The sequence below is a fragment of the Chaetura pelagica genome, unplaced genomic scaffold (assembly GCF_000747805.2).
Source record: "Chaetura pelagica isolate M959 unplaced genomic scaffold, ChaPel_1.0 scaffold207, whole genome shotgun sequence".
Classification (NCBI taxonomy): domain Eukaryota; kingdom Metazoa; phylum Chordata; class Aves; order Apodiformes; family Apodidae; genus Chaetura; species Chaetura pelagica.
This window is the reverse complement of record NW_009953929.1, coordinates 2,935,955-2,952,545: the sequence shown is the minus strand read 5'-3', so window position 1 is coordinate 2,952,545 and position 16,591 is coordinate 2,935,955. Positions and strand designations below refer to the sequence as shown.

Here is a 16,591-nt window from a genome sequence, read left to right as displayed (position 1 = left end):
TGCTGAACTTCAGTTTTGGGAGGAAGATTAGCAAACACTGAAGAAAATAAAAAGTGGTGTCTAATTTAAGACAAGCAGAAAGACAAGTGTTAGAAACAGCCCCTACTTGATTCTGCACCTAGCAGATTAACACTTAGGGCTATACTCTGATGATCAGTTTGCATCCAGCCTAAGACACACTAGTGAATGCAAGAAGTCCTCTTACCCACGCAGACCAGGCCATTAGATTACTCCTCCTTCTCCTACCACCCCAAACAAGCCATATCAAAGGAGCTCATGACAATTACCCTGTCAATAGGACCACTGAAACCTGTACTGAGATCAACCTGACAGCACAGTCAAACCACAATCCAGTTTTTCACTCCTTTCCCTCCCAGTTTTCTGCTTCATTTTCACCCTGAAATGCCTAAGCTTTCAGAGGGAGTGGGGGAAAAATACCAAACACAACAAAAAACCCCAAAAGCAAAAAAACAAGCCCCCCCAAACAAACCAACTCCTTCTCAAGTAGCACTCAAACCTTCCTGACAGGTGATTTCTAGGGAAAATGACAAAAGGTCCTGTGTTACTTTAGATCACTTACCAGCAATGCAGCTACAGTAGATAACAGTTATATGAATATGCAAACTGACTTGAAGGAGGACTGTGCTGTCCAAACACAGTTTTAAATTATGCAAGCTTCTGAATGGTGTCAAATTTTGCATTGCACTGCAATTTTGCAAACCTTCAGAAAGCAGGCTTTCAAAAGCAGTAAAAACTGAAATATGCCTCAAGTCACTGTTATTGAATTAAACCTGCCAGGCACGCTTTATCAGTTCTGTTACTGGTAGCAGACAGTATTACTCATGGGCAACACAAAACCACCAAGCAAAAGAACTTAGGCTTAGTCCACATGCTTGACCAAGAAGCTCTCATTTTAACAAGAATTTGACAGCAGTAGCTACACAAACACGGGTGAAAAACATTTACTTCACCACATCAGTGATGCAAATTAAATTTCACATAACTTTTTTTACCTAAAGAGTTCTCAGAAAAAGTACAATCTCTTCTAAGTCTTAAATACAGACAATTCTTTTGGAAAGCTAAATGTTAAAGCTTTAATATCACACAAGAAACTATTAAAAGACACAGTTTTCTCTATGAATGCTTTGAACATCAGTGGCTGTTTCAAGCAAGCATTCAGAACACAATAAAGGCTCCTTTGTCTTTCCTTGTTGGCTGGTGACCTGTATGCTCTTTCTAGCTATACTTTTGTTACTATCATCTGACTTGATGGGAACCCACAATACTGCATTGATTATGCTTCAAGCAAGCCACAATACACTATTTTCTGCTATTTACAAAAAAAGGTAACAGCCATGTGCTGTGCAATACCATAGGCTGAAATCGAAATTGCAAATTAAAATTTGGAAATATTGTCAGAGGCAGAACTTATATTGTGATACAATTGTTTTTGAAATAGTTGTCTTTCCATGGTGCTAAAATAAGTCAGTAAGAGTATTGAATTTTACACATATAGAAGTTTGCTGTGATAACTATGAGTATTTTTACTGAACAGGCCATAATATTTTTTAGTTTCAAAGCTACTTTGAAGTTACTCTTCAGATAAAGATTCAGGAAATCTACGCCATACAACATGCTGCTGATCACTCAGCATTTACCTCTTTGGTATTGCGATTATGGCCCACTAATCACAGCTTTTAAATCCACTATCTGCATTTGACAGCACTTGAGCTACTAAAAGATTAATCTTAACAAAAACATGGTTAGAGGAAACGTAGAAAAATCAGATTGGCGACTTGACTGCCAATGCTTCAACATGAGCTTCAGTTCTATGTTCTCTCTGGCCTGACAGCTGCCCAGGCAGAACACCTGAACAAATCAGCACAGCATGTGATGACTCTCGCTCAGCCACTACTTGCAGGACATGGAAAAAAAGTCCAAAAAGGCAAAAAAGGGCATATAAATCGGCACTAAACCAAGTTTTAAGCAACCAGTTGCTCTACTAAACAACAGGTTTTCTTCTTACTATCTGAGAAAAAAAAAAATCAAAGTAAAACGAGAAGGAAAAATTCAGACCAATATATGATTTAAGAAATTTGAATTTGATATCCCAAAGAGCAGGCATTTTAAAACACCTCTCTAACTACACTATACATAAATCAGACTTGTAGAGATGATTCAGAAAATGCTACTGCCCAAGTTTCGTAACACATTTTAAGCTCAATTTTAACAAAATTACTCATCCCTCTGCTTTTACAGATAACACATGAAGAAGCATCCAAACTCACCACGAAATTACAAAACATTATGATTAAGGTACTGGGCCTAAAAATTCTATGGCTTTCTGAAATCCTACATTGCAACATCTTCTTGGGGATACTCTGGTTTAGCTGCTTCATATAAATATGTTTATTTTTGGAGATACTCTGGTTCAGCCATTTCATATTAATATTATTATTTTTGCAACAGCAGCACAGATAAACCTCTGCCCAAAAGCTCTGTTCATTCAACAAAAGCCTTGCTACACTCCTTTTGAAAATCACAGCTCTATTAAACAAAATGCTCTCCTTAGAGAAGAGTCTGGCAAGCTGGAGCCAAGAGTAAACATTCAAGTTACGTGGAAGCCCCTAGAAACAGTGGAACATATCCAACAATCCATAATCATTGTCCACTGTCCCTGAAAAGTATAATTAGTCCATGTCCCACTGGATCACCAATGCAGCAAGAAGAAAAAAGACAGCATTGAAGTCAGAATGATTAAGCGTATGCATCTGAAAGTCTAGTTTTGTTGAAGGGTTGACAGAATCAAGACTTTGAAGTTCTGCCTGCCTCTCCTACATTGTGGGAGCTGCAAAGTAACAAGACAATGCAGTTTTATCTTGTCAGGTAACAATAAGTACAAAACAAGATTCAGCACTTATCTTCATGAAATTTAAAAATTCATGAGAATGCTTTTACTACTGGTTTGGGAAAAACAGTACCTGTTCTCTGCCAACACACTCCAATCCTGTCAGGGATGTCATTAGACCTTTGGCAACTAGATACTGGGAAGTTCAGAATTAGATCAGTAAGTACAGCATGAAGAAAAGAAGGAAAGAGAATCACAACCAGCTTCATCCTTCTCACCCTGACCTAAATAAAAGCCCAGGGGGTAGCAAGGCAGAAACTGTGAGTTGCCATAACTTAAATATATATTTGAAAAGAGAAACTGGGCCAAGTGAATATTGTATAAGAAAGTCTTTACCTGTATTTCTCTTCCTACCACTGGTTTCCTTGAATCTGCACTCAACAGCTTTTCTATTTGAGGAAGAAAATGTTTTTTTGGCTGGAGTAACTGTATTTACTTATCTTATTTTCCATACACTATCTACGCTTGCAGTTCTACACTTTGAGTAAGTACCCTTGTTTTCAGCTTTAACACAAAGGAACAAAGAACTCATCCCATTCATTGTGCATCTGGTACTCCACAAAACAAAGTTGACTAGAAAGGCTTCTAGTTAAAAACCCAGTCTCACAGTAACACTTCATGCCTTCAGGTACTCCAGGCAGGGCTCAAAGGTTAAGCAGAACATAAATGTACCTGTTTTCCAAAAATGTTTAGCTTTTGATTTTTCTTCTAGGTTTGTTGTCATGTTTGAGGGGTTTTTGTCTGTGTTTTTACAGAATTGGGGAGGTGGGGAAGGACATGCACACTAAGAAACTGCTAACAAAGAAAAAACCTCAGCAGAATCCATTAAATTCTGCAGAAAGACAGAGACAATCTGAGATTTCAGTGATTTCTATTCCAGTGCTACATACTTCAACTACCAAACAAGACTTTAGCATGACATAACTATTTCACTGATACAGCTTTCCAGTGTGTGTGGGAAGGCGGAAATGGGAAAGACAAAGGCCTCCCTGCTTGCACAACACATTGAGCCACCACACTTCAGACACTCCTGTTAGCATAGCTGTGCGAGTTAGGAATAATAAAAATTCAGTTAGGCCTGCAAAAGTTTTTGCTTCTGAAGCCACCTTCTCTCGTACACAGTAAAGGCAGCAAGGCAAGGAATAGCTACAATAGGAAAATATTTCTTCTGGAAGAAGCTGCGCTTCAACTAGAAAAAGCACCACACTACACCTATAGCAATGGGGTACTTCTTGTTTAGATCCAGACATACCATTGCATAGGAAGATTACATGTCAGTCTAGTTTAAAAAGCTCTAATGAGATACAACCTTTCAGGAATTTGGTAAGTGCCAAATTAGACTTCTTCTTCTGCCTCTGTCCCCCTGCCCCCCAAACAAAATAACCTTAGTTATGCACCAAATGTAATGCTGACAGTGCAAAGAACTACAGATTACCACACAACAAAACTATGTTCCAAAACATAATACTCACCACAGGAAGAAAGATTTGGAAACAGTTCCCTTATGTAAGCAAGTTAGTAATTCAGCAGTTCTGATGTCAATATTATTCATTAATCTGCCAGTATATTGACTTCAAAGCCAGTTTGGGCCTAGTTTAGAAGCTATAGCTGCTTTCACAAGCACAGTCTCCAAGCCACTAAATCCTGCTAACCAAGACATTGTTCTACACACAATCACCTCATGTATCTCTATATCGTATTAGCAGAACCACAGATGTACTACAAGGACACCTGACAACACAGCTCATGCTGTCAGGACTCATCAGCTCCAGCTTAGCACTGGTCTTTCCACTCCAGAGTTTCTAGGCCACATTCCATAGTAAAGGAGATTCTAGGAGACCATTTTGGTCAAGCAAACACCACCTCTGAACCAGCTCCACACTGCTACTAGTTCAGCAATTGCAGGTTCTCCTGAAATCTAGAAATTGAATCTAGTATGGGAAACTGGCAAAAAACACTTGCACAGGTAGCATCAGGAGTCAAAAAGACTAGCACAAAACCAAACTTTAACTGCTAAACTAATCCCAAGCACCCGAGCATACCCGCACAGCATTCTACTCATTAGCTTAGGTAAACATGATCTTTGCCCCCAGATGGACACAGCTTTTCCAAACATAAGACAATCCAAATAATTTTCTTCTACCATACACATATTAGAATAGGCTATTTGGAAAGGTTAAGAAACGTATGGTGCTTTTAAAAAATTTAGTATAAAAATTAACTATGCCTCATAATACTGTTTTTCAGCTTCAGGGGAAAGCTTCTGAATAAATGTTCACAGCTCTAACGGCAACATGAGTACCACCTCTGCTTTCTGCAGTGAGTTCACTTTCTACTATCATTGCACTTCTGAATCAGAGGCCTTATCCACATTAGCATCACTTGATTATAACTATTCAAAACAGAACTATCTCCATACCACTCTCTTCTCATTATGCCTAACATGAAAATACAGTGTGAAAATATGTCGCACTGCGCTTCATGAAGAGAACAAGGAGAGGGAAAATCCTACCCAGTGAGTCAGAATTGCCTTTATCCTTCAAAAGGATTTCAGAAGGCAATTGAGAAGCATCAGCTTGAAGACATCTCCATCCCTGCTGCAAAAGTGAGCTAACCCCAACATTAGCAAAGCCAATCTGAACATCTGTTTATAGCCACAACTAAGTAACACCAAAATGTGGATGTATTCCAATACATAAAAAAATATTTAAATCTGTAATTGAAGTAAAAACTTAGCTGAAAAAAATTCTGTGCCAGAAAAACATTCATTGGAGATGTATATACAGAGAAGGAAATGGTGTCTCACACTTGAAGAGAAGCTGTTCTGAATAATCTTTTCCCAAAGCAGTCACTTGGTAGAAGCCTTTTTGCAACTAAATGTTGAGCCACATGTGCCCCAAAGATGGCAATTTGTGACAGCTGGGGAAAAGTTACTATTTCAGAGATTAGGAAATTTTTATTTAAAAGAGAACTTCAACCTCACAATATATTGTCCTTATAAATACTCCTTGAAGGAGAGTGGAAAACTACTTCCTCCAAGAACAACTCACCACCTCAATAACTGCCTTATCCCATGGAAGCTTTCCTTGCTATTTTCCTTTCTGTTCAGAACAAGCTTCCTATTGTACACCACGATCTACTCATCTGGAAGAAAGAAAGGTTACCACAGAGGCCTTGGCCACACTGGAGAAAAACTAGCAGGACAAAGTGGGAATTAACATTTTTTACAAGTTACAGAAAAATTTAAGTTAAACGTAGTAGATTGCAAAAAGTTGAGTTTTGGTTTTTTTATGTATGTATAGTTGCAGAACTAAAACAACTGAACGTTACAACATCCAAACCAGTCAGTAACTGCACTTTGCTTCACATGTCCACATTCTAAAATACTGGACAGTTTCATGTTTCAACACATATATATTCAGAAATTAAATTTTCTAGGGTAAAGAAGAGCCACCTATAATGAAGAGCAAGCTAAGCAAAGAAGGTTTTTTGTGAGGTCAGATGAACTTCATCTGCTCAATACTTCATCTTGTCTGCAGGTGCATATTCCAAAGTTTAATACAAACAAGAGAAAGCAAAATGCTTATTTAGCTACTGCAACATACAGCATGACAAAGTGAAAATATGTTTAATTCAGTTGTAAACTTCTAAGCATTTAAAACAAGATCACTTCCCTGTTCAGTAGGTCAGCACCTACAATTACAAGTATCTATTCAATGTTACTTTAGAATTAAGGCAACTGACATCTATCCAGCAACCCAAAACTACACTCAGGGGGACATCTTCAATTATGAGGTAGATAATTTAAATCACTGCAATACTGTAATTAGAGAAAGAAGTACTACAAACACAAAGACCCTTGCGGTTTTTATGTCAACAATGAATTATGTATCAACTAAATCATTATGATTGGCAGACTGGTCAAGTCTATAATGAGAAAGACAACTACACCAACCGAGTAGGGATCATTTAAGGTTTCAGATCAGTGAAAAATGAAACTGGTAGCATTCTCTAGCCATTGCAGATCCAGTGAAAAACAATTTAAAACAAGTGCAGGGAGGCAGGGGGAGCCTACATTTTCCCTTACACTTGTGAAGCTTAAAGCAAAGCTGGAGTTTACAATCTAATCTTACGGAAAGAGGCTCCAACATCCTATATCTGAACCCATAAAATATTCTTTATTATTCTCCTTATGCAAAAAGTCAGCAATACATATTGTAAATACATGCATATACATATATATGCAATGTTACACAGCTCTAACATGTACAATTTTTTAAAAAAACTAGCCAAAGCCATTAAAAGCACGTATAACATATGGAAGAGTTTAGACCTTGTTCCAGCTCTGTCTAGAGGAATCATCCACTAACAGTCATTTCAACAAATAACACATTTACCAGGACAGAAAAAGAAATTGCTATTTCTATTTTCATTCTTTAACCTGACAGCTATGAATGGGCCAAGCCTAAGAAAGTATCAGCATTTTAGCTAATGATGGGATTTATCCCCACAAAGCTTCCCAAGAACATGTTGATAAGACACTATGTAGCCTATAATCAAGAATTCTACTAAAACAGAACACAGACCCATTCAAAATGAAATATAAATTTGCTAATTCAGAATGGAACCAAAAGCTGCCTCTAAAATCCTCAATGTTATAGTATGGTATTAAAATACAAATTTCATATTCAAGTTGAAAACATCAATAGCCACATTCAGGGTCTACATGCCCCACGTCTTCACAGAGCCAATGCAACATTTACCTCAGATTTAGCTTTCATCTATTAAAAAGAACAGAAAGACAGCACACTAGAACTTTTTGTCTTCAAAACTGCCTCAAGCCACTCTAAATGTATAGATGCTTATTAGCTAACAATCCTTTGGGGGGAAAAAAAAATTCTTTCAAGAACCTTCAACATTTAAACGCTTTCATTAAATATATAGAAACTACTAGAAGACTTTCTGACACCTACTCTGAAGAAATGCAGCTACAAGCAACAAATTTATTTTTGTCACGGTACACTCTTTCAGGAAACACTGCTGCACTCAGCCTCAAGGCCTGAGATTGCAGAAGGGAAAAGAGAGATGTATTTTGCCTTGGGCAAAACCAAAAGAAAACGCAATTCAGAAACACCAATCATGTGAATCACACCTAACACTACGATAATCATCTACCTAAGTGAAACAAGCTCTTTATAAGAATCACTTCAAATTATGTTGGCTTTGAAAGACTTCTACTTTTAGCTACAAAAAAGGCCCTTTTCCTTAAGTAGTGTTTTAAAGTTTAATATTGAAGTGCTGAAACCACTTCATATTCTCCAAAGAATACTTACTTCATTTCCATGCTTTTGCAGAAATTCTATTTCCTGTTGTGTGAAAGTGGTCATGGAAATTGACTTCACTCTGTGGGGTGGATTCAAGCCCCGTCTAAAAGAAGAAGCAATAAGTGTTTTAGTCAGTATTCAGGAAATCTGTCATCATACAATCACTTCTAACATTACAATCAAAAGTCAGTTTTATACTCAAGAGCCATCTCTATAAAACACACTCATTTTGGTACTGCCATGCAACTTAAGGTTGTGTAAGCTCATCTCAAAGTAACATGCATGCAAAGTCAAATAACTGAGCTTTAGGGGAGACCAATGTTTATAACTGCATATGCCAACTCACTCTGACCCACTCTGTGCAAATTTATGAAAACAGACTTTTTAAAAAATCATGATCTGCTTCCCCAAACACGTCCACCCTTGCCTCTGCCTTTCCATCTGTCAGTCTCAGGTCCTTCTGTTGTAGTTTTCTTTCCCTCCAAATCCTCCCTCACTTCAACCTATTCTTACTACAACTTCTGACCAATAACTAGATTTCTTCAAGCTCAGAATTATTTTCTGTTTTAACCAGTATTTCCAGCTTCCTCCCAGCATCTCTTCCCAGTTTACTTTTTGCCCCTCCATCCACAGATCCGTATTCTTCCTCCTCCTGCACACTACACAACAGCAACAAAGACAATGTTTTTGTTGTGCTCTCAGCTAAGATGCCATTACTAATGCAATAGCTTGGATCTTCAGCAGTTCTGCATTAAACAAAGACTGGCACCATTCTCACATCCACACCATAGACTGCTGCAGCAGAGCTAACAGAAACTCAAGTCACTTGTGCTGCCAAAGCCTGACATTGTCAAACCCAGTTCAGTCAAAACCTGCAAGCATAGAGAAAAATCCTGCTGAGCAACAGTGCCAGTGTAAGAAAAAGCCTTCTTTCTTTTCAAGCTCTTTCTTTAAATACATGCTAACTACTGCTTTTGCCCACAAATACTTACAATTAGAAAAAAGCCCTGCTTTGCTCAATGGAAACAAGAACGTTACATCCCACATACACCAAGCACTGGATACACTGGCTCAGGCAATACTATGGGGTTAGTTTAACACTCGAAGTTCATCAGGCCTGGATTCCTGCTATGCCATCTTAAACAAAAATTAACATACATTGCTATGTTATATATATATAACTCTGGGTTATATATATATATATAAATAACTCTGGGTTATGTATATGAGAAGGAAGTTTGTATAAAGAAAGTTGGGGGAAACTTTCCAGGGATGTAATATAGGGCTAAAAAATTGCTAACAAAACAACGGATAAGAATTTTATTGCTTATATCTGTTACTTTGCTTTAATTATAAAATTTGGTTCCAACTGCTTTCAGGAATAAAGAAAAAAATCATTGACATCCAATTTCAGATGATTAGTAGTTTTCATTAAACTCCATGTTTAGTCCAAGAACACTAACTATAAAACAGTGTGCAACAAAAAGCTGATGTTCCAAATACTAACATTTTTTACTCAATTTTTGAAGAAAATTTTTAGCACTTTGAGTTTCTGAGTAAGTAAAATGGAAAAAAAATGTTGTGCATTGAAACTGCAGTTTCACCTTGGCACCTAAATTCACACTGTACCTGAGAAAAAAAAAAATCTGATCCTGTTAAAAAAATTGCCATATTTTTAGTTAAAAGTTGCATACATATTAGAACACTAAGTAGTAGCATTTTAGTCTAAGTATTATTAAAAAAACAGATCTAAGGCACTTAATGTTTGAAAGACTTTGATAAAAATAAACATTTGTATTTTGCCAAGAAATGCAATGAACTTAACCGTGTTCTAACAACAGAAGCGATGCACAAACCTATTGGCATATAAGAATTAGTTTTACAGAATGCTATTTACTTAAGCAAATTTTTCAAATCTTAGCATCTAAAATTAGACTTCCTGGTTCAGCACCTCAAAAAGAAGGCAGAAGTTGTTCTGAGACAGTTTACTCAACTCAACCATCAGCAAATTTTTTGTCTCAAAATCTTTACATTCCATGGTAAATGGAAATTAACAGTTTCACATCTTTCATCTAGCTGTAAATAAAAACGGCATCCACATAAAAAACAACCACTTACTAAAATACTGTATTATCTAAGATTTTTTTTAAGTAAATATTAATTTTTAGATAATGCAACTTTAAAGTCTGCAAGAGTTCTATGCATTGAAAATTCACTGTGTCAGAGCTGGTGCTAGTATTAGATTTCATTGTTTGAGTTTCATTTGTTTCACGGTTTTCTTTAAACATGGTCTTAGTCCATGCATCTGTAGAATCAAGTATTAAGTGACAGCATAGAAACAAAGTCAGCATCCATCTGGCGTTTCACATAAATATGCTCCGTTAAATATGCCAATCGCTGTCCCTGGCTTGTAGAGTAAAAATAAAAGCGGATCTGTCTACCCTAGACTAAGTTGCAGTTAGATACTTAGAAGCTACTTAATGACTTTTTTAAAGCTAGGTTTATTCACTACAAAGTCACATTTTTCAGCACAATTAGTATATCTAAACTTCCACATTATCTTCTGCTGGCAATTAGTTCTTACAATAAATATAGTTGAAGTGCTACAAGATACCTGTATTTGCAATTTAAAGGCACTGCACAAGCTATTTAAGCAGTACCTACCCTACATGGGTCTACTAGAGATCTTCAAAATGTTTACATCAGCAAACATGTATCTTCAGTTATGTCAAGCAGCAATATTAAATGTACTTAAAGCACAGACTGGATTTTGTTTAGCCTTAACTAGAGACTTCCTACATGCCTCTCTCTCCAGTGAAGTTTGCTCTACAGTTGTTATAAAGTTCTCCTAGTTAGACATTATAACTGTGATGTGGGATAAGATGAATTCTCATTTCTTTGCAACTGTCATGCTTAAGGAGGAAGACATGCCCCACTTGTAAAGGTCAGCTCACAACACAGAAGTGTCAGATGTCTTGCATGTGGAAAGCACGCACTACCACACTGTTGGGCCAAGAAGACTGAAAATCCTGAACATAACTTTAATAGCTGTAAGTGTAAAATTTACTATCAAGCTGCGGACCATACATGCAAATAATTATTACGTTCGTTTAACATGGCAAGGGGCGGAGGGAATCCTATGGAAATCTTCCTCTTTTGCTAAAGCAGTGTAAGAAGGCAGACTGGAACAAGGAACTTAAGACAAGAGGCTGCATTATAAAGCATACAAACACAACCCAAAGGATGTGCCTTATGTTCCTTAGATAAATTGTTTTGATCCTATCAGCTATTCAGAACAGCTAAAATCCCTCATTTTTTTGTGCTTTCTAACTAGCCTGAGCCACTTGAAGTACAATTATACCCATGATCTGGGTAGAATCTCCCTAAAACAGTAGTTGTGGGATTTCTGAAGCAGAATTTGAGATTCAAGCCTAAGTACTAAAGCTACTCCTTCAAATCCTAAAATACTTTACCCCTGCATACCTACAGAGACTACTGGATGACCCAAATGAGTCACAAACAAGTCATCTACATATGGGGGAAGCTTAGTGGTAGACAGCCAAGCACAACTATCCCTTATGAGGAATTAACAAACCTTCTTTTTAATAGAAAAAAAAATGTATCTACCACTTGCTTTGTTTCTCTCCATGTATTTGACAACAGTTTTGCACAGTTCTAATGCTTTACAGTATTCCCTATTTAACAGGAGAAAAAATGGATTATAGTCCCTTAACCCAAATGAATAATGCCTAAATTAAAATTGACCCTGAACAAGTATCTGCAACTTGCACCCATGGAGCTGTATCATCTACTCCTTTCTCTACTACACAGTTGCTGAAGAAAATGCAACCATAGGCAACCTCAGCAATTAATCCACATTTCAGCCATCTCCTCAGAGGCCCTTGGGAAAGATGACCAAGTAAGACTATTCTGCCATCTGCACTTATCTGGCACACTATAGCTAGAACATCCCACACATAGATCCTACTCACCACTGTCAACTTCTCCACGCAACGGTGATTTCTGTGGAACAGCAGAGTAACCAGAATTTCCAGCTATGAGACTATCCTCCACTGAACTTCCATCAAAGCAGTCCAAGCTTCTAGTGACACTGTCATAGGAGCAGCTACAGAGAACAGGAGATCTCTGTTCCTCAGGGATCTCAAAAAGGAAGCTTTAAGACAACTAGCACAAGATTCTGAAGTCTAGAATCGAAACACTAAATATTTGGAACTCAGACAACGAGCACTGAACATTTGTTCCTAACATAATTTGGTAGCAAATTATGGTTGAATTTGTGATTGTTGGCAGAGCAGCCACTCCTCCATTCATTTCAAACAAACATCAGTGATATCTCCAAAGGCCAGGGCTGGGAGGGGAAAAAAACCCCAACAAAACAAAACCAGAAACACACTGAACAAAAAACCCCAAAACTTAAACGAGTGGTCTCTGCTGGAACAGAAGGTCGTATCTATGGGAGGAACAGCGGGTAGACAGCTAGTCAACACCACTGGTGTCCCCCTGTATCAGATTCTAACACAATCTCAAGTCTAAGCCAGCAAAATCTGATCCCCGGAGAGGCAGGAAGTTAATGAGACAAGTCAAATGCCAAACTGTCATAGAGCACCCTACATCCCCAGGTGTCTAGAAAACAAGCTTCAGAAAACCCAATCCGTAGCATTCGTTATTATTTCTATGCTGTTGTTACTACCAGGAGAGAATGATACAAGCAGTACTGGCCACTCCTGATACTTGTAGACATCCCTAGAGACATTCCACCATCTCACAAGCTCATTTATTTTTAAAAAGCAAAAGGCTCACACACACATTTAGAAGTACAATCAGGGTTGATTTAACTTCTCTTGATAACAAACATTTCTGAACTGTGGAGTATTGACTGTGGTGTAGACATTTCTTTTGCTCTCCAGCCATGAGACTGAAAAGAAATAATAGTAATATAGGAAATACACTTTGAAAAAATACATACATAGAAGACAGAGAACCATTTTCCAAACATCCTCCAAAGGAAAAAAGGACTGGAAATTCAGGCCAACACAGACAAAACCATCTTCACTCTTAACACATTTTATTTAGACCATTTTAATTTGTGCAAAACTTCTTTTGGGGAAATGGACATTAATTCATTACCATTGCACAAAGATTTATTTTTGAGTTTGTAATTGGTATCTGCCATCAAATGCTCCAACCTGGTTGATAAAGAATTCCCTTTCCCAGGAAAATAATTAATTTAAATTTTCAACTAGGTATAATATAAGCAGCAAAAAGAAAGTCACATGATCCAATAATTGTAACAAATAACATAAAAGGGCTTTAGCATTTCCCACAGTAACCGTATGTTCTAAACATTCTTTGTTTCTTCTTCCTGACACAAGCCAGAAGTGCAAACATCTGAACCAGTGACTTCCTCAGTAAGCTGGAAAGGAACGAGTAACAAGGGTGGCAGTGCAGGAAAGAGTAAAAGGAGTGTCCAAATTATCACATCAGCAGATATTATAAAAAAAGTCTAGAATTTCTGTAGTTACCAAACTTGTGGAAGCAGACTCTTAGTGAAAAAGAAATATTTTCCATTTGGAAATTTAAAAACACATTAATTTTATGCAAGTTAGGAGTAGGCTGAACAGGAGTATAGAAGTGCTTGAAAGCCAAGCTATGCACAGACAGCTGAGAAGCAAGGCAAAGAGACATTTGATAAGACAAAAGGAAGGATGTCACTGCCAGCAGGGCACATGGTAGCATCCAGAAACACTACAGACATAGCTGCCAACATAATCCTTTGAACCAAAGAACTTCTGTCACACCAAAAGAATCTCTCTGCCAACATTGCCCGAGATGCAGTTTTGCTATAATAAAGAGAAGTGTTCTGGTTTTGTATTATTACATAGTACTTGACCTGGGAAGATCACTCCTCTACAGCATCTCCTCCCACTCTCAGGGAAGTAAAGATTGAGCATATATTTCAACATACCCTATACTCTTGTCCAACACCAAAAAGCTGAATTAGGCACAGCTTGTGTGATGCAAGTGTGCTTTTTTTTTTTCCACATGAGGATAATCTGAATAGAGGGGACAAACAGAGGCAATTTACAAGGAAGCCACTATCCACACCACTATCCAGGTACTTTTGCCTGCATGCACCATTTTGCATAGTGAAACTTCTGCTCTGGTAAACCTGATCTGACAAGAAAACTTCAAACCTAGGTATTACAGAAAAGGACCTCCTCCTCACCCTCAACAAAGTGAGAAACAGATGTTTTTAGCAAAGTTACTAGTTCTGTCAATTTTTAGCAGTCCTTGAACAAGACAGACATACTATTTTGGAAAGAGTTAAGAAAATTCTTGTTTTTAAAAACTAAATCTAGTAATAAATAGCATCAATCTCTTTCTACACACAGAATTGTCAGTAGAAATTAATGATCAACCCAGAATGAAGGTTTTAGGTTTGAGTGTACTGTCCTTGTCAGGACAATGAATAAACACTTCAGAAAACTTGCAAAAAAAAAATCCCAACCAAATAACTTAGACCTTGGGTTTAAAAAGTTTAGAGTTAACTGTATCTAGAACATGCCTATCTAGAAAGATACTGATGTTAGCAACCACTTTCAATTAACCGAGCAACCTTTCTGAAGGAGACTTGTTAATGTATTAGTGTTTTAATCTTGCGTTGGGCACTTCATACTTGAAAAAACTGGTCTACTCAACCCCAGAAATACTTCATGTACCAGATTAGAAAAAAAATAATTAAAAAAAGAAACAACACAAATCATTAACATAGCATATAAACAAGATGAAGGAATAAGATTATTAATGCCTTACAGTAAAGCAACTATTATGAGCTACAATGCAAGCAAACATGAAGCACTACAGAAGCAGCAGTACTTTTACACTTATTTGCCATTATGTGATTTCTTCCCAGGTTATTTCCCTCTACTGTGGAATTCTACAATGAAAACTGTTTGGAAATAAAGAAGTTGTATGATGGAAGATTCTGACAAGTGTTAAAAATAAGTTTCTAGTTACGAAACAGACATGACCTATCACTACACTAACAAAAATATCTCACTGGCTAGATTCTAAAGTGTTAACCTATATATACCACCTTGCACACACAATTTATGAAAGCATTTCCAAGTCAACATGAAAGAATGAGCCCAAATTTATTTTAGAAGAAAGCTTTAAGTCCACTTAACAGTCCTTTACTCCAGCTTTAAGCATAGATGTTACTAGCTGTAACAACTAAAAATGTTTCTTTATTATAGAAACACAAAAACACTGCATGTTTCGAATGAACACTATTTCCATTTTATTAGAATACAAACATCAACAACTGTTCTTCAGAAAGTCTTCCTCCTTTAAGCTCTTGACATCCAAATTGATGGCCAACTTAACAGAAAGTGACAGCTGTCCCTCGCTTACTAGCTGTTTCACTGCATGTACATCCTATTGGTTACTGTAAATTGAACTATGGACTTTAGCTGTCCATACCTCCCAGACAACAAGTAAAAGGAACAAATCCTACTGAACCCATGCTAAACATCTCAGCAGTACTCATGATATATTTATCTCTTACGGTCAAGAAGCCTAAAAAAATAAAGGAAAATATCTTCACAGAGCAGTTTTATCATGCTCTCAGTTTAACCCATAAGAACATGTGCCACCATTAAATAAATTCAGTACAGTAGCTTAAAATAGTTTCACATGCCAGCACAAACAACAGTTTGCTAACAGAGCAAACAATAGCCAGAGCTGGCTGATTAAGTAGCATGCATATGTCAAAAACTAGAGTCTCTTTTCAGTTCCACAACCCAAGTGTTTTCTGTATTTGCATCAAGCCTCTTTAAAAGTCTCCACAAAGTGGAAGAAGGAAAAAAAAAAAAATCAACCCAAGACTAATTAGCTGTCTAGTAGTATAAAAGGCAGCTTGTTCCATGTAAATTCAGCACAGAACCAACACGTTTGCTTTGGTTTGAATCTCAATATAATTACCAACTTTGTCTCAAAACCTCAGACCTTGTTCAGAAGGCCTGTGTGGGATATTTAGTCCTCCTTAGTAAGGGGACAAAGCTATTTCAGACTCCTGAATGCCTTTTATGAACTCAAACCCTTACAAATACAAATCCTTTGACATAGTATTTACTACTTACTTTGGTCACTCTTTGATTCTGCTCCGTATCATAAGCACAATGCCACAGAGACATAAACAAGCAAACAGATTTAGCTACAGAAACAGTAACACTGAAGACAGCAGGGTTTTTTCCCCAAGTTATGTACACATAACTGAAATTCAGAACTAACTTATCTCAACTCAATGGTTTCATATACTGTATCACGGAGGAGGAAG

The 16,591-nt window shown here is 37.2% G+C and overlaps 1 protein-coding gene across 1 annotated transcript in view; it reads right to left on the bottom strand.

Annotated features, from left to right (window-relative positions):
- Positions 1–8,329, bottom strand: part of AGFG1 (ArfGAP with FG repeats 1) — a 26,532-nt gene extending 18,203 nt beyond the window's left edge. The window contains exon 1 of the mRNA XM_010001627.1: positions 8,242–8,329. Coding sequence (XP_009999929.1) covers positions 8,242–8,295 — 54 coding nt within the window. The 5' untranslated portion in view covers positions 8,296–8,329. The remainder of the gene's footprint in view (positions 1–8,241) is intronic.
- Positions 8,330–16,591: the final 8,262 nt, after the last annotated feature.